This window comes from Pinus tabuliformis, chromosome 1_2 (assembly GCF_031772625.1).
Source record: "Pinus tabuliformis cultivar Carrire ecotype Pingquan chromosome 1_2, CPIR1, whole genome shotgun sequence".
NCBI lineage: Eukaryota > Viridiplantae > Streptophyta > Pinopsida > Pinales > Pinaceae > Pinus > Pinus tabuliformis.
Window position 1 is genome coordinate 1,238,445,668 of NC_142298.1, and position 23,714 is coordinate 1,238,469,381.

The 23,714-nt window shown below is 37.4% G+C and overlaps 3 protein-coding genes across 7 annotated transcripts; all 3 read right to left on the bottom strand.

The window, feature by feature from the left end:
• Positions 1-867: 867 nt before the first annotated feature.
• Positions 868-8,482, bottom strand: LOC149210717 (glyceraldehyde-3-phosphate dehydrogenase, cytosolic-like). 5 transcript variants are annotated; one of them, XM_089396764.1, is made up of 14 exons: positions 8,089-8,310; positions 7,579-7,875; positions 6,856-7,125; positions 6,560-6,675; positions 6,317-6,416; positions 5,262-5,377; positions 5,019-5,118; positions 4,268-4,414; positions 4,075-4,135; positions 3,884-3,981; positions 2,900-3,042; positions 2,643-2,776; positions 2,001-2,079; positions 868-1,883 (listed from the first exon to the last, which is right to left on the bottom strand). In XM_089396764.1, exons 1-12 carry the CDS (start codon positions 8,188-8,190, stop codon positions 2,695-2,697), a joined length of 1,632 nt encoding a protein of 543 aa, XP_089252890.1. In that variant the 5' UTR covers positions 8,191-8,310; the 3' UTR covers positions 868-1,883; positions 2,001-2,079; positions 2,643-2,694. The 5 variants fall into 5 exon arrangements, with proteins under 5 accessions (XP_089252890.1, XP_089252889.1, XP_089252891.1 ...); XM_089396763.1 differs by having other exon boundaries at positions 2,001-2,127; positions 8,089-8,308; XM_089396765.1 differs by lacking the exon at positions 2,643-2,776 and having other exon boundaries at positions 2,001-2,127; positions 8,089-8,362.
• Positions 4,069-17,487, bottom strand: LOC149210718 (putative receptor-like protein kinase At1g80640). The gene is made up of 8 exons (XM_089396768.1): positions 17,188-17,487; positions 16,791-16,994; positions 16,062-16,309; positions 15,681-15,813; positions 15,447-15,510; positions 15,229-15,324; positions 14,588-14,693; positions 4,069-4,220 (listed from the first exon to the last, which is right to left on the bottom strand). Exons 1-6 carry the CDS (start codon positions 17,381-17,383, stop codon positions 15,318-15,320), a joined length of 852 nt encoding a protein of 283 aa, XP_089252894.1. The 5' UTR covers positions 17,384-17,487; the 3' UTR covers positions 4,069-4,220; positions 14,588-14,693; positions 15,229-15,317.
• A 1,952-nt stretch (positions 17,488-19,439) lies between these two features.
• Positions 19,440-21,227, bottom strand: LOC149210719 (uncharacterized). The gene is made up of 3 exons (XM_089399065.1): positions 21,041-21,227; positions 20,540-20,743; positions 19,440-19,562 (listed from the first exon to the last, which is right to left on the bottom strand). The coding sequence occupies exons 1-3, from the start codon at positions 21,225-21,227 to the stop codon at positions 19,558-19,560; spliced, it is 396 nt and encodes a 131-aa protein (XP_089255191.1). The 3' UTR covers positions 19,440-19,557.
• Between the last annotated feature and the right edge of the window lie 2,487 nt (positions 21,228-23,714).

Here is a 23,714-nt window from a genome sequence, read left to right on the forward strand (position 1 = left end):
GAAACATTACAATGCCTGGGAATCAGACACAAGAAGCAGCCCACTTGAACAATTAAAGTGGCCCTTGAGGGGTAAACAACTGAACACGAGGACTTTCATTTGGTTAAGCTGTCGTGATAGCGCGTACTTTTCTGTCAAAATCACCCAGGGATTTGCACATGGCTCCAATTGCTTATTCATGGCTCAAGAAATTTAACCTTAGTGGTTGCCTTAACATACAACCATCTTTGCCCACGGGGCTTTGGATTGACGGTGAATGGGTGCGCTGTTAAGGCACTCCTTGCGATAGGTCATGGGTTCAAATCCCCCGTGGGTACTTAGGTTAGTCTAATAGATAAAAAAATAACATACAACCATCTTCACTGTTGAACTTTAACCCCACTTGCAAAAGCTTAAAATTAGAAGCTCAGACAAAGATGGATATTGCAATTTCAAGCAAAAACATGAAATGGCTATTCATACATCACTGCATAAATTAAAGCGCTGATTCCTTACCAGTGCTTCTTGAACAATAACTAAATAATAGAGGCCAATATAAAAGGAATCGAACTCAATCCGCAAGCAAGGTTCCACAGTTCAATCAGCCATTTAATACTAACACTCTAATGCCTTCTTATCAGTTCAATGGATTGGTATAAGCACCGACTGGAAATCTGATCAAACTCAGCCATGTAGCAAATGAGTAGACAAAATCAGTTTTGAGATTTCCCAAAATCCTCCATTCAAACTCGCATCTTTGGTGGCTTTCTGGTACCAATCATCTTGTTATAGAAACCCTCAGCTCCAAGAAATCAGCAACGAATCTATTGGGTTTCGTTTGTGAATATACAGATGCATCATCAATAGATAAGAATAAAAATCACAATCTAAATATGAAGCCCCATATGACCATTTTATTCAGGGACAGTTCCATCACTGCCATCAAAAACCTGGCCACACAATTAGCTTGCTTTTCTATTGTTACACTCGTCAAGTTGTGTACCACAACCATAAAAGGAAAGGTCTTTATAATATTCCACTACAAGAAAACTAACTTGACCGATTCTAGATCAATTTGAAATGGCCAAGATCTCTGCAGATATTTGGACTGGCAACCAACCTAGCTTGAAAACAGGTTGCACAAAGCCGTAAAAAATAAGCTATCATAAATAGAGTTATTACATGCACAAGGTGCTTAAAACCCTCCGCCTCACATCCCTTTACAAGGAGGATGCACAAATTGCAATATTATTTTATTGTGAATTACACCAGGGAATTCCTAGTATGATGAACTTGATTGCTACATCTTACCAGCACATATTCTACAACAGAGACACTGAACTTGCTTGCTACAACCTTACCAGCACATAATCTGCAACTGACACACCGAGATCTTGAAGAATTCCCCCAGAGCTCTTGACAGTGAAGTGCTTTGAAAGTTTGAAGTTTGAACATTAGCCACCATATCATGTGATTCTTGATTATTATTTGCATGGTTAGAACTGTCAAATAATATTCCTTTGAGGTCCCTATTGCATTAGAAGGAAGTCCAACTAAAGCATGCCGCTGAATATCTAAAGTCATACAGGCAGATACAATGTACAAGCATCATAGAGCAACTCAATATAAATACAATGAGCAAAGGAACCCCCTCTTCTGAAGAACCACAGCATCTCTTCCACGACTAAGCAGCCATGAAATATGTAAAAATAAAAACCATAACCATCCCTGTTAAATTGATTCTGAAAATGCTTCAGAGGAAGCTACAGTTTGCTCATGATGATCAGAATGATATCTGGAGCTACCCTGTTCACATTTCCCCAAAACCTGCACAGTTGACGTGAAATCCTTCATAACCCACGGATGCCTTGCAACAGCCTCTAAGCTCATCCTTTTCTTCGGATCTGTGAAATCCAATAGTGGCAGCTTGATTATTATGGTGAATTTCAAAATTTGCAGCAATGCAACTCTTAAAACTAAAATCTGCTCTGTAAAACATTCAATTGAGAAAAGTCACTTACCCTTGCAAAGAAGACCTTCGAGTAAGTTTGCAAGTGCTGGATTCATATCCTCTGGAAGTACAAGTGGATCATGAACAATCTAAGCCACCATCAGTAACAACAAAATAAGTATTTCCCTCCATCCGGCCTGTTTGAAAAGTCAAAAGCAGCAGAGATTTTATTTTTCCAACAATATTAAGCTATTTTATTTTTCCAACAATAGAGAGAATGATTGGTATTCTCCTTCAAATTGTTTTAGTGAAAACAAGGTATGCAATATGTAAATATTTCAAAATTTGGTAACAAAAAAATGGCAGAATCAAAGCTTGAATAAAACCTTTTATGATTTATCCAATGAAATGAAGGAAAAAAAAAGTACAAGATATTGAAAATAATAGTAATAGATTCTGAATTAGTTCTAATACATTCAATAATCCTGACAAAAGCTTGAAAAAACTTCAATGAGCAGTGCTCTTTATATGTTTCTCCCAATACAAAATTATCATTCCCTGTTCAACAAAGGTAGTGAAACGATCCCTAAGCCTGTGAATGCATTGGACCGCTGATAAGTACAATTCTTAACTTTAGAGAAGTATGAGTGAAAATTGTGACATGAGTGAGAAAGGATTTTTCTCTTCTGGAATTGGAAACAATAAATCTTACCCAATATACTATATCTTCTTCAAGTTCTTGAAGTTTTTTGGGTTGTTAGTTGTCAAGTCTCTATATGGCACAAGGTTACCACAGTGTCCTCTGTGTAACCAAGAATTCCTTTCAATTTTCCCTCAGATTCCTCCCTATAAAATGAAATGTACCATATATAGTTAAAATGAAATACACAACCTCGAAACTTATTCCTGACAGAGATTGTATATATCCTCTTCCCTTCCTCTTCTTAGGGGGTAACTGAGACTACTTACTTAATGGCCGCCTTGATCTCGTCATAAGTGGCAGACTTCTCAAGTCTAACAGTCAAATCAACAACTGAAACATCTGGTGTGGGTACTCGGAAGGCCATTCCAGTCAACTTTCCATTGAGAGCTGGTAGAACCTTGCCAACAGCCTTCAAAAATACAATCACAATTAGTAGCTGTGAGAACATAAAAGGTGATGCTGGTGGGGATTCATATTAACAAAATTAGAAGAAAAATATGCAGAACCCAACTAGATTACAGAGAATTAACCAATTGCAAGTACACAGTTAATGTTTCTCCAAAGAAATCCAATAAACAAATAAAACCTAATCACCCGAAGCATGGGACAATATGATAAAATGCGAAAATTAGGTAAGAAATAAAAAATATTAAATTCAAATGGGATCCAATGTCAAGCAACTGTGTTGTTGCGCCTACTATAAAGAAGTGGTACTTCCCATTTGCTCTCCTAACAGTCACCTAACTGTCAAGGGTAACCATAAGGATGAACAAACACCAGTGGAAAATAGAAACAGACAAGCTTAACAAAGTGGGCTTTACAAAGAGATAATTTGGATGTAAAGATAGGAAAATCGTGAGCCCTAGGTTTCGAACAACAGTGCACTTTCATGACTGCGTGAAAGTAATGGTAACAAGCTGTATTTTGTCACTTGACACGGTAAGGTGGTAGTCTCACTGTTTGTTGCTCAGGTAAGACCCTGGTCATACTAAGTTTTGTTCAGGTAAGGTCCTGATCATAACTTCCCATGAAGAGAAGACATTTCAGACATTTCAGGTTTCTCAGGGCTATCTTGAAGCAGGTGAGGTAATTTTTATACATGAAAAGAATGACCGAAAGAATTGTCTGAGAAGTAAATCAATAAAACTAACCTTATAAAGTGTTTAATGTGAATGATAATCACCAGAATAAAATATTTACTGATGGTTTTAAATATGTTTAATCATCATTGATAATTTGTTGCTTCCTACCTTAGCTGCTCCTGTACTGCTAGGAATAATGTTAAAACCAGCTCCTCTGTCACCTCGCCAGTCCTTGTTTGATGGTCCATCAACTATCTTCTGTGTTGCTGTTTACATACAGAAACATAAGTCAATGCAGCTTGCAAACGCCTTGTATCAATAAAATTCAAGGGCATAATACTAGTTCATAGTAAGTGTACCTGTGATGGAATGGACAGTTGTCATGAGACCTTCAACAATGCCAAACTTGTCATTGATTACCTGCCAGAGAAAACAGAGTGTTTTTGTTCTCTTTCAACATATAGTTCCTCCCCAGCAATATGTAATTTTTCTCATATAAAGACACCTATACAATGAAAACTGTGATAATTTAGTAAAAATATCATTGCAAACCTTAGCCAAGGGAGCCAAGCAGTTAGTAGTACAGCTTGCATTTGAAACAATGTTCAAATCAGATTTGTATTGGTGCTCATTAACCCCAACAACAAACATAGGTGCATCCTTGCTTGGAGCTGAGATAACAACTTTTTTAGCACCTGCCTATTAGAAATCAACAAAAAAAATTATTATATGGAGTTCAAATTGTAATTTCCATTGTTGCACTTTATACCGTTTGAAATTTACAAAATTAGATATGTTAATAGCCTTTCAAATATTTTTGCATGCACCACAAAGAAAAATCATAGAATAGATTGTTTTCCAAAGAAACTGAAAACAAACATGTTATTTTTTAATCACCTCGTCAATTTCGAATAGTCACAACTATGGAGCAATTTTAAGGTAACCTTTCATGAGGTGACTGCTCAATTTGAAAGAAGTTTCAACTTAGAATAGGGTTGGTTATGTCGATATCAGTCAACAGTGTCAATTTTATAAATTGAGAAAGAGCCAAAGCGGACATGCTATTGCCAAATCTCCTTGCTCATGTAGGGAGGGAGCGGTATTACTGATAAATGATATTTGAGGTAACTAAGGAGTTGTCACATGTAGGGAGGGAGCGGTATTACATGTGACAACTCCTTAGTTACCTCAAATATCATTTATCAACTTTTAGGTACATTGTATTTTTAATTAGTAGCATGTCGGATAAACTTTGAAGGAAAAAATCAATTATAATTGAATTGTGGAATGGTAATATTCAAACCTTCAAGTGAGCAGCTGTTTTCTCTTTGTCGGTGAAGACACCTGTGGATTCAACCACATACTCTGCGCCGACCTCACCCCATGGTATTTCCTCAGGATTTCTACAGTTTTCAAACCAAAATGTGAATAGTTAGACAAATGGGAACAAATAGACAATGTCAGCACTTACACTCTGTTCATGCCTAAGCTCAAGCAATAATTGACCTAAGAAACTCTCATTGATCTCCATAAACAAGTGTTTTACCTGAAACCGAATACAGCAACAGATTTTTCTCCAAAGAGTAAAGTTTTCAAGTCTTTGACCTTGACTTCATGATGCTTCCACTGTCCGTGGACACTGTCATACTTGAACATATAATTCTGAAAAATAACAGAGGCACAGAAATTACTGCAGAGATCTTGAGTGGGCAAAATATGGTAGAAGAAAGCTATCAAATGAGTTAATAAAATCTTCCTGTTTCAGTTTGTCCGTAAAACATAAATGCTGTTGGGAATAAATCGAAGAACAAAAAATGCAAAACGAAGAACAATCTTCAGGTAGACGATCCAAAATTCATCAGGAGAATGATGTGCAGATATGCCTAAATTTCAATGAAGAATTCCTCCTAGATAGATAAATAAGGAAGAAGAGAAAAATTGCTCATTTAAAAGGACTTTAGCAAAGAATAATGTATATATTACACAAGCGGACTTTGCCAAAGAATAATGTATTCATTATGCAAATGAACTCAAATATTCTTGAAAGATACCGTATATAATGATCGAGCAGGATTTGAAGAGAGCAAATCAAGCCTTGATAACATTTCTGGCTTAACAGAGTGGGCTTTACAAAGAGATAATTTGGATGTAAAGATAGGAAAATCATGAGCCCTAGGTTTCGAACAACAGTGCACTTTCATGACTGCGTGAAAGTAATGGTAACAAGCTGTATTTTGTCACTTGACATGGTAAGGTGGTAGTCTCACTATTTGTTGCTCAGGTAAGACCCTGGTCATACTAAGTTTTGTTCAGGTAAGGTCCTGATCATAACTTCCCATGAAGAGAAGACATTTCAGACATTTCAGGTTTCTCAGGGCTATCTTGAAGCAGCTGAGGTAATTTTTTTACTTGAGACATGCTATTGCCAAATCTCCTTGCTCATGTAGGGAGGGAGCGGTATTACATGTGACAACTCCTTAGTTACCTCAAATATCATTTATCAACTTTTAGGTACATTGTATTTTTAATTAGTAGCATGTCGGATAAACTTTGAAGGAAAAAATCAATTATAATTGAATTGTGGAATGGTAATATTCAAACCTTCAAGTGAGCAGCTGCTTTCTCTTTATCGGTGAAGACACCTGTAGATTCAACCACATACTCTGCGTCGACCTCGCCCCATGGTATTTCCTCAGGATTTCTACAGTTTTCAAACCAAAATGTGAACAGTTAGACAAATGGGAACAAATAGACAATGTCAGCGCTCACACTCTATTCATGCCTAAGCTCAAGCAGTAACTGACCTACGAAACTCTCATTGATCTCCATAAACAAGTGTTTTACCTCAAACCGAATATAGCAACAGATGTTTCTCCAAAGAGTAAAGTTTTCGAGTCTTTGACCTTGACTTCATGATGCTTCCATTGTCCGTGGACACTATCATACTTGAACATATAATTCTGAAAAATAACAGAGGCACAGAAATTACTGCAGAGATCTTGAGTGGGCAAAATATGGTAGAAGAAAGCTATCAAACGAGTTAATAAAATCTTCCTGTTTCAGTTTGTCCGTAAAACATAAATGTTGTTGGTTATCTTAGAATGAGAAAACCTTGGAAGAGATAAACAGGTTTTATTTACCCTTTTATTAGATTGCGAGTCCCATAACTGTACAACAAAATTATTCAACCCAACGGCAATTTGCGTCCCATCGAGTGCCCAACTAACGCTGGTAACGGGGCCCTCTTCTTCATCTGCAATCAGAAGCTCAGATATAGAGCTATCAGAAGCATGCCACAAGTATATAGTGTTGTTCAGGGCTATGGACAAAACATTGGTGGAACTCCAATCCAATAGATTCAAGTAATAATCATCCAGAACGTCGTGCGCATCCAGGGTTCTATCTGCAGACTGCAATCAACATGGATAAGTTAAATTACTAGGTGAAAAAAAAGGGACAAAGGACAATGGTCCTCAGATAGGCATATCCAGTGTACTAATAACAAAAACCCCAAATACTATGTAGTTTTTGTGGTGTCCGAAGAGTATATCAATGGTTAAAAAAAAAATGTTATCATGGCTTTGTTTGCAAAGGGGTACTTTTCCTGTACTGAAATGATTTCTAACATCATTCTGTTATAAAAAAAATTAAGAAATTGGAATGGGTGTGGTAGCGATTTCAGCGTTACAAATGAAAAAGAAAAAAAATCTGTGTAGCACATTCCTCCATATGGGATAATGCTGTAATTGAAAATAGGATCAAGGGCTTTGATTCAATAACGAGTAAACATCAATGGTATTCAAGATTTGATTATGGAATATCTAGTGAAAATGACGGTAAAAAAATATGAAATCCAGGCCTACCTGAGCAATATATCTGCGTGCTCTTCTAGAAATAGGGAAATTAGCTAGCACATTTTCTTGTGAAGCCTGGGAAACAGTCGATGATTTTCCATTGAAAGAAAGAATTCTGTAATTGTTGTCCGCAGCACGGGCATTCTTCAATAAAGTGGCTGCCATCTCCTTCTTGTATGCTTTTCTGGAAGAGGAGGGGGAAGGGGAGAGGACATGGGTATCGTCACTGTCCTTTTGCTTCTGCGTGATCATGAATCTAGCTACCTCCAAATCGATGGATCCTCTTGCCGGGATAAATCTGTCGCTCTGTGATGGCAAAAACAATAAAACCAAATCCTGATTCACACTTCCAACTGAACGTACCAAAAAAGGGTATCCACTTAAAAAAATTCGATGGTTGAGCAGAGAGGCTGATAACCTGTTGCCCCCTAGCCACATTTCACTGTAATAAACCCAATTGAGGGAATGACATGTTTGCAGCATATAAATTATCTGTAAAAACAAGGAGAGAATGCATACGCTGTGTTTATTCATTGAAGCACCCTGTTTCTGCAGAGGACGGAGACATCGCTCCCCTGTGGAAAAATTTCCTCTGATCGTTGCTGGCTGTCTGAGTGGCATCTGTTTCTTTTCATATGTATTTTTGCGCGCTGCCAGGGTCGATGTGGTGTTCTGCTTGCGAGGAAACAGTATCGAGGCTTCGATGTGTTCCGTGGCAAAGGCATCTTGCCGCTGCTATTGAGCAGACTCTCTGGTCCTTGAAAATTCATGAACCGTTTCAGTTTCAGTTTCATGAACCGTTTCAGTTTTGGATCAACGATCAAACTTTGTTCAATCGTCTAACACCACAAATCCACGGTTAACAATAGGACACGGCGACGGCTGGGGCAATTCATTTCAAAGGGAAACGCCTTACGGCGTAATAACTAGCATTTGCACCTTATGTTGCAAAGGAAACGTCGTAAGGCATAGAGTGGGGAAGAATAGGTAATCAAATCCGTCAAAATTAAGATTAAATTGATCTATTAATTTTTCATTTACATACACTGAAATCGTATGCAGCGTGGGATAAGAATCTCAAGAATCTCAAGTTATCATTCAGATAAATTTCTATAGTCCATGTTCTATTTTAAATATTTTACTCTTTTGTCATAACTGGAAGAATCTCAAGTTATCATTGAGATAAATAAATCTCTATAGTACATACTCGTTATATATATATATATATGAATGAAGATCTCTGCTATGATTTATATTACTTTCTATAGTCCATGCTCTATTTTAAATATTTTACTCTTTTGTCATCACTGGAAGAATCTCAAGTTATCATTGAGATAAATAAATCTCTATAGTACATACTCATTATATATATATATGAATGAAGATCTCTGCTATGATTTATATTACTGTGGCAATGCCATTTTTCTCTCGCAAAGTTGCATCCATTGGTTTTTTTAAGACATTAAAAGAATCTAGCTGCTATGGTTTGTTATGATCGATGGGTTATCTTTCATATTATATTGTAGATGATGTTAGATACATTAAATCATTTTGAAATAAACACGGACATGCCGTTGGCATTGATTAGCGGCATATGCTACAATAACTTATCTTCATTGAAAAAGAGGTTGATGTATTCATTGAGAATCTCTCACACTAAAACTTCTTGAAACATGGCTTGAAACACCATGTGTTAATGATGTTTTTATAGAAGTTGCAACAATGAATGTTGAAGGCAACATGGATGTTGTAGAAAATAAAAATGTTAATGAAATTTCCATGCAATACTGTCCTTGAGAGACAAAATATTTTTATGATTTATTTTGGAACAAATTGATGAAGAGCAAGCTATGGAAGGTGACATGTGGTAGTCGTTTACATACAAGCCAAATTTTGAAGAAATAGAGGACATGCATGGACAACTTGGAACAATCAAATAGTTGCACCAGCCAATAAAGACACTGAAATCTGAAGCTTACAACAAAAAGACAAAGCTAAAGCAATGAAGAAAAGAAAAGGAAATCCAACTGATGTAAAAAAAAATTAAATTGTAAGCATAGCTTAGACTTGGACCAGAAAATATCTTAGTTTAAATTTTTGTTTTTTGTAATTAAAGGGGAGTGTTGCATAAAATAATTTCAACCACCCATTTAAATAGGAGACAAATTTTTGTTGGAAATCTTCGAAAATTTTATATCGGAACGATCTCAAAACATACAGGTAATGACTCATTTTCTTCGGTCAAGGATAGTGTGCATTTGCATGGAGTGCACAAAACAATTACAAGTGATAAGTATATTTATTTTCAAAGTGATTGGTACATCTTTTCCCATTTGAAAATTGATGGTACAACAAACATGGTAAATAAAGTTCTGAAAACATGTTGCAGATAAATTCTGGAGAGCATATAGACAAAATGAAATTTAACTGGTGTCAACAAAGTACAAGAAAACCACCCCTCCTTATCGTCCAGAGTTGTAAACTTAGTGGAAGTACCAATATGAATAGGTCAGCAAAGGTGTCAAAGCCTCTAAAGCTCAGGAAGGATAGCGTGAGTATTGTGTATGCGAACACAGTTTAAGCTCAAGAGGGATAGCTCTTAAAGAGCTTTACCACTATATGTATAAACTTTTATGGAAACGAGCAGGGGCTTAGCATAAGGTGTTAAGAGGTTTGGCCCTTGTCCCTATGCGCGGGCACTGTAACCAAGCGTCGAGGGCGAAAGAGCCCAATCTATCTTCTTATATGCATGTGTTGTGGGTCTAGAAGTTAGGGCTCAGAGGAGCACGGAGACGCATGTCTTATAAACCATATGGCCAGGAGCCATGTCCACAAGCACATGCAAGAGAGGTCCTAGTCGTCGAATGTCGCGAACTGTTAGCACTGACCACGTGTCCCAGAGATTATGATGGGAAGCTTGACAAATCCCACCAGGAATGAATTGTTGAGATGACATGGCGGGTGGGGTCGGTTGTTCAACGATTGGCATGGTGAGGCGAAGGACCCCCAAAACACTTATAACGTGAAATTTGAACTTACTATGCAGCAGAGGGCCAAGCAGGACCCCCAATTAGTGTGGCAAGTGACTTGGACTCAGAGCCACGTGACATCCTGGAAGGTAGACACGTGTTACTTGAATTCGGGGGTTTTGTGGTCCCAAGTGGACTGGATCTAAGTGACACATGGCATACCTAGTGTGGGGCCATGTGGAGGGTGACATCACCCCGGGACCATGTACCCCACGATTTATGTTGGAGTGAGGTGCAACCCCGCTGAGATTTAGTCCCCAGGGTGATGTGGCACGACAAAGCCCACTTACACAGGCATAAGGGACCACAACCACATGATTGGTTAGAGCGGAGTTGAGGTGGTGAGTAGCCAGGTGGACTTCCACGAAACCTTGGCGGATTGTAAGCCTCGCAGAAGAGAATGGGTCGGGACGACATGGTGTGGTGGAGCCCGAACGTGCTGCAGTAGCAAATGACGATGGGACGCATGGAGGAGGTCTACCAAGGATCTGTGTAACCCCAGAAGATCTTTCCCAGCAGTTTCAGTGGGGAATCACAATGGAATCTGTTGGGATTTTAATCTCGGTGTGATGTGGTCGTAGAGAGGGGTTAATTTATGACCCGGTATGAATGGGCCGACGACTAAGGTAATGCTGCCATGTGGCGATGAGGTGGCTAACTCGGATAGCTTGTGGACACCACATGGCAAATCAAGACGACATGGCACTATCTGATAGGCTAATCTTCGAATGGCCATATATTTTGATCCGAGAATCGTATTGAGACAAATCTTATATTTTCATAAAGGTCTTGACAAGACGAACACAACAACATCATCTGTTTTAAGTCTTAAGAAAGTCGAAAAAGGTCGAAAAATTTAGACCCCATTTCCATAACAAGACTTTGGAAGTTGGATCAGCTTAATAACTGCCTCCTTCTACCCTTAGTTGGGGCTTAGTTGGGGCTAGGGATAGTAGGGGATGTGTTACAGAAAGGCACATGCCAAAGGGTGAGCACAATGTAGAATTGGTGTTGGTTGAACAATAAGGTAACATGCTATTCTAACACACTAAGACTTGGTAAAGGTTTAGAGCTCATCAAAAGCACCCAAATGCACAAATCAATTATTCCCTTTTTCAAAAGAAAATTATAAATTTTTTCATCTCTATATTGATCAAGTTTCACGTCATCCCCTAGAAATCTTCAACCACTAAAAGTTATCACTCCATACCTAAGTTACATGACACAATGAGACGAGACATGAAGGACACTAAAATACAAGTGTCTAACACATGACATGGTGACCCCAATAACAAGACACGAAGAACAAGGTTTATATATATACCTTAAAAGAAAATAACACATTACACAAATAGAAATTATAGACATAAAAATTCAAATTTTGTTAGAATTTAGAAACTAGAACATTTACATGATACAAATTCGATCATGCAACTAAATACTACTTAGTACTTACTTGTCCTAAGTCAATGACGTTCAAGTGACAAACACAAGAAATTAGAACCATAAACTATAGTTTCTCATTAAGTCATTAAAATCGAAATGTATTACATAAATAATGAGTCACTATTACTACAAGTGGGAATGCCAATGAAAAATACAAAATAGGGTAGATACTAGAACCGTAAATGGAAGAATCTCATAGCTTGTGATTGTCAATAGTCCTTCTCCATGTTAGAATCATCAAAATCAACATCACTTCCATGACTCTCTCCTCCATCCTCCCCCTTCTCTTCCTCATCTATATCCAATCCAATCAATGCATATGTTGGTGTGGAGAATGAACCCTCCACTGGATCACCATCAGTAAAATTGAATGGCTTGTAACAACCCGTTAATAAAATTTTGGAACTTAAACTTTATAATATATATCTATGTATTAAATTTTATAAAGTATATGGTTAGACCTTATAATAGGAATTTATAAAATATATTAATTTATATCATATATAATTTAAATGTTATGAAATATATTAATTAAGCTTTATATCATATATAATTTAAATGTTATGAAATATATTAATTAAGCTTTATATCTTATATAATTTAAATATCAAGAAATATATTAATTGACTTTATACCATATATGAGTTAAAAGTTATAAAGTATATCATATAAAACTTTATAAAGCATTATAATGTTATAACATATAAAAAGGTATTAGTTATAAAAGTTATAACATATAATAGTATTAGTTATAAATGTTATAACACATAAAAGAATGTCATGAGCGTAACTACCAACCACCCTAAGAAAAGAACCTATATACGTGTACCAGTTCTTTATTAGAGTGGGTGAAACTGGCTAAGAAGTTATGGCAAAGCACCGAGGACAGGAAGCAGATGGGAGAGACATCAATGCGTGGGTGGGGTGGCTGCAAGTGGGAGGGCGGCCACCGCCATGCCCAGGGGGGATAAATAGCAGGGTCCGAGCATGAAGAAAGGGGGGGAGAAACCAGAGAAGGATAGATTCATCAGAGAAAAACCGGAAGAAGAGATTTTCAGTGGAATAGTTTTGATTGATCTGAGTTCTGGGCACGGAGGGACGGAGAGCCTCGGTGGAGAGCTTCTCTGGATTGAGCAACCAGTTGCTCTGTCTGGTCGGGTGGAATTGGCCGTCTCAAAATTGAATCAAATCAGCCAGCAGTTCAGGGTTACCAGTTCAGCAGCCGAGTCGGGAGTCTGCCAGCGGCTCAGGTAGGTACAGATTACAATTTATGCATTTCTGTTTTCAAATTCTTATAAGAATTCATCTGTTTGTTGTAAATTGATAAATAGGGTACTACATGGCTCTAGTACTGGTTCATTAAGATCCAAGTTTGCTAATGCCAACTCAACACTACTATCCAAACCCCATATCATTAGGAAACGCATCCCACATCTTTGTCTTTCCCTTCAACCACTCTTCCCTCTATTTAGAAATAAGACGGAGGTTGATGTGCACATACACCATACACCATTGTCTTGCACTTGGAATCCTTTCAAAGCTACACTATAACCCTCAAATGCACTCCAAAATGCCTACGAACTTCAACCTACTAAATGAAATGAGGAAAAAAGACAGACAAGTCACCTTTTTCAAACCCACGGGCCACTTTTGACAAACATGTGTCCTAAACTTGGGACACATTTAGAGCACATGTCGAACATGAGTATGGCACATGCCCTGAACTCGTCCCTGCGAATCCATGTCTGACATGTGGAAATTGTGACACGTGACCCCCTAGGTGTGTGTCATCTAACTTAGAAGACTTGTAAGATACCAAACATGAACCGGACATGTGCCAAACTCGTCCTTACAAATCCATGTCCAACATGTGGGATTCATAACACATGACCCCCTAGGCATGTGTCCTATGAATTAGAAGACTTGTAGGATACCAAACACACATCATTTTGCACCAGAGAGAAATTTTCATAATGAATCCTCACACGAACGCTCCAACTTTTAAGATGCAAGATAACTTTATAGTAGACAAAACATGACAAAAGGTTCATTTTCATGTCATGTGTCCAAGGTAAATGCATATTTTTATATGTAACCTCTTGCAAGACTAAAAAGAGATAGACATTGATTTTAACTTGTATCTGAACCAAAATTTAAAGCAGCAATGACTTTGGTTTTATTGAAGGCATCCAATTTGACCCTGCTACAGGTATGTATCTATTGTGGTATGTTTATACAAAATAAAGACAACTGGAAAATTTTGATTCTTTATGATTGGTTTCAAACTCAACCACAAATATCATTCAGCATTTTACTAGACACATGTTTGTTCTCTAAAATAAAACTCAAATTTATTGTGTATCTATAATGATCATGCATTGTAATTTGTTGTACTGTGGCCCGTAGATACTTTCAACACTCCAGGTAATACATCATTGTAGGTGGACTAATATTTTAATCTCTACTACACTATATATCACTATATATATGCGAACAATGAGAGAAATTCAAAATTGGATCTAATTTCTTTATTAGAGACTTACCATCAAGCATGTATTCTGAAGCTACATATCCCAATGTCCCTACTAGATCAATATTTGTGTTACCAGCACATCCTGCACTTGTTACTGCAAGACCAAAATCTGAAAGCTGCATCCATAGCCAGTGGTTAGAGAGCGGTGACTACAATACCATCTACTTAGGAAATGTTTCACTTCGGACCAAGTGTTTTAAAGAACATAAACCAAGATGGACAAATAAATCTATTTAGAAATTTCTCAAAGTATAATTCATGATAAGCAATAATAAATTAATACAAACAGTTGCACATGTCACGAAATTGATAGAAAAGAAAAACTGAAGTCCTACATGAAAATATTTTGACAAAAAAATAACTGATGCTTAAAACAGTTCATAAAGTAAAAAAAAATTCAGTAGGAAAGCAATGGAATTCCCATCTCACAGAATCTCCCATTGAATGCAATGCACATGCCATACATTTACAAAGGTTTTTGTCAATTACATTGAACATTCTAGGAAACTTTCTTAATGCTTTACAAGAATCTTCCCAAATTAACCGATAAATATTACATAAGAAACATTCATTTCCAGGCAGATTTAATGGTATTACTATTTTTAACACTACAGTCAGTGTAAGTGGGAGATTGGAAAACCTTGCCCTCACCTTGGTGTTGAAGCTTGCATCAAGAAGAATATTTGATGATTTGAAATCTCGGTGAATCACTGCAGGGTTGCAGTGCTCATGCAAGTGTTCTAGACCCTGTAAAAGAAAGAAAACCATGGTAAGCTTGAGCTCCCAGGTTGATAGAGGACCAAGTGAAAAAGTGATTTCAATTGCTAAAATCTAGTAGTAGGGAATCAAATTATCTGTGTTAGAACTACCTTGCTGAATCAAGGGCTATCTTCATCCGCAAAAACCATGTAAGTGCAGATCTGTGAGATGGTCCTGACAAGCAATCCAGCACAGTTTCTTAACAAAGCATAGCTGTGAAAGGCTGCTTACTCATGGCCTACTAGTTTATCCATGACGAATGGTAGTATCAAGTTTGTTTGAACAAATAAAAGGCTTCAAAACATAGGCAATATTGAACTTTCCCAGTGGTTGGAGAAAGCTACCATGTAATTGGTCTTCCAAAGAGCCATTCTGCATCAGATCGTATACTAAAAACCGTGTATGTTCATGAGTACAGAACCCAAGCAAAGAAACAAGGTTTGGATGTCGGATTTTGCTCATTAGCTCCACTTCATTCTGCAACCAATGACAATACCAACAGATGAAATCAGCAAAGCTTCTTCTAAGTTCTAAAATTATAGGGAGAATAAAAAAGCACAATGCAATATGTTAAATGCAGTGCATCACCAAATCCACGAAAGAAAAGACACTCAAAAGGGCAACTTTAGGGCACCCCCCCCAGAAAATGCCTTCACTAATATCTTCTTAAGTTTGAAGAAGCAGCCAGCTTCCAAAATAATACCTGTAACGTTTTTATTACCTACCTGAAATTCATGCTCAGCCTGTCTACTACCCTCATCTAGCTTCTTCACAGCAGCAAAGGAATCATCATCAAACATTGCCTTGTATACACACCCAAATCCACCCTCTCCAAGTATGTTATTGCTGCTGAAGTTATTTGTAGCTGTTAGCAGCTTAGAATATTCAATTGCAGTTGCACATCCCTTTTTCTTAGAAACACGGGAGTTCAAACGACTCAGGAGAGGCATGAGTGGAATACCCCTATAGGCATCTGTGAAAATTCAAATTAAAGGCAACTTAGTGAGCTAACCCTAGATCAAAATAGTCGTAATGTAACTAATCGAACTCTCATGTAAACAGAGGTCATCCGCATCCATGGCTTTTTATAATTTGTTAGAATCCAAAATTTTGATTTTATCAGATGATTCAGATCATGAAATCAAGTCTGATGTTTATTATGTTAACCCCCACGAAAATAATAGTTTGACAGAGGAGAAGAATTTCTATAGTCATGGAAACCATTCCAATGCACTGGCAGTAATGCATAATAGTTAATATGTATACATACATCCAAAAGATATCCACACAGATTCAACAGGGGAAGTCATCGAATCTCAGCCCCGAATCCAATCAAACAATATCTCCATAGGAAGCACCACTCTCTTGTGGCTGCCCTGTTGGTGTACACATCAAGAGAGGGTTTGGTTTCACACAGTGAAAGGGATAAAATATGACATAGTGGTGATACCAACCTGAGGCGTCTGGATCTAAATTTCGCTTGAATGCATGAGGTTGAGGTGAAGAAGGAGCAGAGTTGTAAGTCTTTCTATACAACCAAGTACAAACTGAAGAAATCATGACACATCCAACAAACATTGGCAGTATGATAATTGCCAATAGCAGTCCTTTGTTGATGTGATGAGATTCTTTGTCTATCTGCATTGGAGAACCTGTGTCTGAACACACAACCCATTTTGCAATCGTCAAAAGAACAAAGCGCAATGACTTCTCAGAACTTGTAGAAAGATGCAAACAAGCAATTCAAATTGAGAGATTTCAATTTCTGAAGAAATCTTACACAGGCTGTATTTTTTAGCATAAATATACTCTTCAAAAATTTAATGAAAAGGCTGGCATTGAAGCCCTTACCGGTTGAATTTTCTGGTTTAGTTGATGCATTTCTTTTTGCCAGGGGATCATCAAGTAGGGAAGCCGATGACAGTGCGAAATGCAAAGAAACTGGCGCAGAGGTAGGCACCAGTAAAGAACGTCCCTTTGCAGTCTCGACTTTGTTAAAAAGAGAGAGACTCAGAATCAAAATATGCAGTAAAACTGAATGCCCCATCTTGAAAATGAGTTCTACTTGAAAGTCAGTCAGGCTGTGGCAGAAAGCTCAGGAGATATTCAAAGAGGTAGATATCTGTGTCCTAAACTTGGGACACATTTAGAGCACATGTCGAACATGAGTTTGGCACATGCCCTGAACTCGTCCTCACGAATCCATGTCTGACATGTGGAAATTGTGACACGTGACCCCCTAGGTGTGTGTCATCTAACTTAGAAGACTTGTAAGATACCAAACATGAACCAGACATGTGCCAAACTCGTCCTTACAAATCCATGTCCAACATGTGGGATTCATAACACATGACCCCCTAGGCATGTGTCCTATGAATTAGAAGACTTGTAGGATACCAAACACACATCATTTTGCACACGAGAGAAATTTTCATAATGAATCCTCACACGAACGCTCCAACTTTTAAGATGCAAGATAACTTTATAGTAGACAAAACATGACAAAAGGTTCATTTTCATGTCATGTGTCCAAGGTAAATGCATATTTTTATATGTAACCTCTTGCAAGACTAAAAAGAGATAGACATTGATTTTAACTTGTATCTGAACCAAAATTTAAAGCAGCAATGACTTTGGTTTTATTGAAAGGCATCCAATTTGACCCTGCTACAGGTATGTATCTATTGTGGTATGTTTATACAAAATAAAGACAACTGGAAAATTTTGATTCTTTATGATTGGTTTCAAACTCAACCACAAATATCATTCAACATTTTACTAGACACATGTTTGTTCTCTAAAATAAAACTCAAATCTATTGTGTATCTATAATGATCATGCATTGTAATTTGTTGTACTGTGGCCCGTAGATACTTTCAACACTCCAGGTAATACATCATTGTAGGTGGACTAATATTTTAATCTCTACTACACTATATATCACTATATATATGCGAACAATGAGAGAAATTCAAAATTGGATCTAATTTCTTTATTAGAGACTTACCATCAAGCATGTATTCTGAAGCTACATATCCCAATGTCCCTACTAGATCAATATTTGTGTTACCAGCACATCCTGCACTTGTTACTGCAAGACCAAAATCTGAAAGCTGCATCCATAGCCAGTGGTTAGAGAGCGGTGACTACAATACCATCTACTTAGGAAATGTTTCACTTCGGACCAAGTGTTTTAAAGAACATAAACCAAGATGGACAAATAAATCTATTTAGAAATTTCTCAAAGTATAATTCATGATAAGCAATAATAAATTAATACAAACAGCTGCACATGTCACGAAATTGATAGAAAAGAAAAACTGAAGTCCTACATGAAAATATTTTGACAAAAAAATAACTGATGCTTAAAACAGTTCATAAAGTAAAAAAAAATTCAGTAGGAAAGCAATGGAATTCCCATCTCACAGAATCTCCCATTGAATGCAATGCACATGCCATACATTTACAAAGGCTTTTGTCAATTACATTCTAGGAAACTTTCTTAATGCTTTACAAGAATCTTCCCAAATTAACTGATAAATATTACATAAGAAACATTCATTTCCAGGCAGATTTAATGGTATTACTATTTTTAACACTACAGTCAGTGTAAGTGGGAGATTGGAAAACCTTGCCCTCACCTTGGCGTTGAAGCTTGCATCAAGAAGAATATTTGATGATTTGAAATCTCGGTGAATCACTGCAGGGTTGCAGTGCTCATGCAAGTGTTCTAGACCCTGTAAAAGAAAGAAAACCATGGTAAGCTTGAGCTCCCAGGTTGATAGAGGACCAAGTGAAAAAGTGATTTCAATTGGTAAAATCTAGTAGTAGGGAATCAAATTATCTGTGTTAGAACTACCTTGCTGAATCAAGGGCTATCTTCATCCGCAAAAACCATGTAAGTGCAGATCCGTGAGATGGTCCTGACAAGCAATCCAGCACAGTTTCTTAACAAAGCATAGCTGTGAAAGGCTGCTTACTCATGTCCTACTAGTTTATCCATGACGAATGGTAGCATCAAGTTTGTTTGAACAAATAAAAGGCTTCAAAACACAGGCAATATTGAACTTGCCCAGTGGTTGGAGAAAGCTACCATGTAATTGGTCTTCCAAAGAGCCATTCTGCATCAGATCGTATACTAAAAACCGTGTATGTTCATGAGTACAGAACCCAAGCAAAGAAACAAGGTTTGGATGTCGGATTTTGCTCATTAGCTCCACTTCATTCTGCAACCAATGACAATACCAACAGATGAAATCAGCAAAGCTTCTTCTAAGTTCTAAAATTATAGGGAGAATAAAAAAGCACAATGCAATATGTTAAATGCAGTGCATCACCAAATCCACAAAAGAAAAGACACTCAAAAGGGCAACTTTAGGGCACCCCCCCAGAAAATGCCTTCACTAATATCTTCTTAAGTTTGAAGAAGCAGCCAGCTTCCAAAATAATACCTGTAACGTTTTTATTACCTACCTGAAATTCATGCTCAGCCTGTCTACTACCCTCATCTAGCTTCTTCACAGCAGCAAAGGAATCATCATCAAACATTGCCTTGTATACACACCCAAATCCACCCTCTCCAAGTATGTTATTGCTGCTGAAGTTATTTGTAGCTGTTAGCAGCTTAGAATATTCAATTGCAGTTGCACATCCCTTTTTCTTAGAAACACGGGAGTTCAAACGACTCAGGAGAGGCATGAGTGGAATACCCCTATAGGCATCTGTGAAAATTCAAATTACAGGCAACTTAGTGAGCTAACCCTAGATCAAAATAGTCGTAATGTAACTAATCGAACTCTCATGTAAACAGAGGTCATCCGCACCCATGGCTTTTTATAATTTGTTAGAATCCAAAATTTTGATTTTATCAGATGATTCAGATCATGAAATCAAGTCTGATGTTTATTATGTTAACCCCCACAAAAAATAATAGTTTGACAGAGGAGAAGAATTTCTATAGTCATGGAAACCATTCCAATGCACTGGCAGTAATGCATAATAGTTAATATGTATACATACATCCAAAAGATATCCACACAGATTCAACAGGGGAAGTCATCGAATCTCAGCCCCGAATCCAATCAAACAATATCTCCATAGGAAGCACCACTCTCTTGTGGCTGCCCTGTTGGTGTACACATCAAGAGAGGGTTTGGTTTCACACAGTGAAAGGGATAAAATATGACATAGTGGTGATACCAACCTGAGGCGTCTAGATCTAAATTTCGCTTGAATGCATGAGGTTGAGGTGAAGAAGGAGCAGAGTTGTAAGTCTTTCTATACAACCAAGTACAAACTGAAGAAATCATGATACATCCAACAAATATTGGCAGTATGATAATTGCCAATAGCAGTCCTTTATTGATGTGATGAGATTCTTTGTCTATCTGCATTGGAGAACCTGTGTCTGAACACACAACCCATTTTGCAATCGTCAAAAGAACGAAGCGCAATGACTTCTCAGAACTTGTAGAAAGATGCAAACAAGCAATTCAAATTGAGAGATTTCAATTTCTGAAGAAATCTTACACAGGCTGTATTTTTTAGCATAAATATACTCTTCAAAAATTTAATGAACGGATGCCAGTGTCGCTTAAATCTAACACTTTGAGATTTTTCAAATCGTTAAACATAGATGCAGAAATTGATTTAAGAGTCAGGTTGTTAGATAATAAGAGGGCGCGGAGCCCTGGGCACTGGATACCATTATTGATTGTGGATACTTGGCTATTCATGAAAGAAATGACACGTGAGCCTCGGCAGTCCTCTGCTCGTAAGTCTTGGGACTGTAAGTCTTTGGTTCGTTTCATATATTGAGAAGCCAATTCATACAATAAACTATGCATTTCAGTTCTTAGTTTTCCATTAAAGTCCGCCTCTGAAATCTCCATTAATTATCTATCAACAAGTTGTTCCACTTAAGACCTTCCTAAATCCTCTGTAGAAACATGACCTTGGGCAACCCAAGCATATACTAAATAATCTATATTAATATCTGAATTTCTCGGTAGAACAGAACAATAAGCAAAACAGGTCTTGAGATATATGGGCAACACATCATAACTTAATTTCACAAAGGACAGAACTCCCCTGTCGCTCTTGAAACCTACAATGCGTTTTTCAGGCATGTTTCCCAAGCATTAGGAATGGGCGGTAGAGTAGCCATGTGGCGTGCTATTGTTTTTAGAGCCAATGGTAGTCCGGAACACCTCTCTACAATGCGTTTTGCTATAGGGACCAACGCCTTAGGACTTTTATGCATTTCAGAGTGCGGGAAAGCATAGTAGTTAAACAAGTGTAAGCTCGACTTCATTTTTAAAGGAGTGATGTAGTGGATAAGATGGTTTTCGCCACCAAATTCCAGTGTTCTCAGCCGTCTGGTGATTATAACCTTATACCACGCTGGTTTCCAAATAAACCAATAGAAACCAGCGTGGTATAAGGTTATAATCACCACACGGCTGAGAACACTGGAATTTGGTGGCGAAAACCATCTTATCCACTACATCACTCCTTTAAAAATGAAATCGAGCTTACACTTGTTTAACTATTATGCTTTCCCTCACTTTGAAATGCATAAAAGTCCGAAGGCGTTGGTCCCTATAGCCAAACGCATTGTAGAGAGGTGTTATGGACTACTATTGGTTCTAAAAACAGTAGCACGCCACATGGCTACCCTACCGCCATTCCTAATGCTTGGGAAACAGGCCTGGATGGACTGAATGGAGCAGTAGGTTTCAAGGGCGGCATGGGAGTTCTGCACTCTGTGAAATTAAGTTATGATGTGTTGTCCATATATCTCAAGACCTGTTTTGCTTACTGCTCTGTTCTACCAAGAAATTCAGATATTAATATAGATTATTTAATATATGCTTGGTTGCCCAAGGTCATGTTTCCACAGAGGATTTAAGAAGGTCTTAAGTGGAACAACTTGTTCATAGATGCTTAATGGAGATTTCAGAAGCGGATTTTAATGGAAAACTATGAAGCTGTAAAATGCACAGTTTATTCTATGAATTGGCTGCTTCTCAATATATGTTAAGAATTTACCTGAGCGAGCGTCAACTAGTAGTTTTGTCGTAGAGTAGCTTGGTGAAACCGCCAGCCAAACAGCACAGTCAAAGTCTGAGCGGGCGCTGTGGAAAAGACGTTGGGCATAAAAAGTTTTGCCCAGCCCTCCCATGCCGACGAGCAGCATTAATCCTGACCATTTTGCCCTCAACACCGGCGACAGAGTAGCAATTGTTTCCTTTTCTTCATAGGTTTCTATCTCAGATTCTTTGAAAAATGAACTGGACCTTTCCCTCCTGTCTGCTGGAAAGGTAACTCTCACGATAGACCACCAGAGATCACGATGTCATCACGATCTCTCTTTGTGTTTATGTCTTTATCACTATCAACTTACAATTTTGTCCTCTACCCATTGATATGTCACTATCATTTTGTTGTTTTAGTAAACACAAATATCTGTCTTGATTACCAAGGTCACATTGTTGTTGATGATGGAATACTCTGTTTAAAATAATAATTTCCACGCTAATCACTCCTGCAACTTTCCTCCTAGATGCCATATCTTTTATATAATCTCTGATGATGAAAACTCAAACTATTTTATGGTTCCCTTAGCAATTCTATGTAGGCTTGAGAATGATAGCTTCCACATGAAATCTTTTTTCTTTGTATATATTAGCAAAATCAAGTTAACCTCACTACAACATTTTTGAACCTTTTTCGCAAATAATTCTAAGAATAACCATCAACATTTAAATGTGTATCTTATGTGGCTAAAATCTAGAATTTGATGGTCTTCTTGTGGATCAAATTTTTAGCTACGGTATTTCTCCACAATCACCATGCATGTGATTGCCAAAATCTTACCACTCTATCTCAAGTGAAAATTCTAAACCCTTAGTTTTGTAGACGGTGTTTTAGTCTGAACTCCGAAGTAAAAATGCACTAAAAATGATCACATAAGCATTAACCTTAACCATTTTATTTCAAGGGACAAATCCTTGCTAAAAGAATGTTTTTTTTTTTGTTTTTTCTTATAAATATTGTTGTTTTACTACGATTTTCTTGAAAATATCCCTATTTCATTGCCCATAAATCCAACATACACTGCATTCTCCACACAAAAAACAAAATTCTGCATGGATATGATTAGACAATAGATTAAACTACTTACTAAGGAACCTTTACCTCATAACTCCAATTTCCTTTCCATGCAACAACCAATACAATAATGACAAGTGTCATCTCAACATATTGTTTCCAAGTTTGTGTGTTGTTTTCTAGAATTGCAATGTATAACAAATTGTTATCCAACCTCTATTTCATGAGTCTTGTTGCAAATAAATTACTTCACAAAGTTTCCTAAG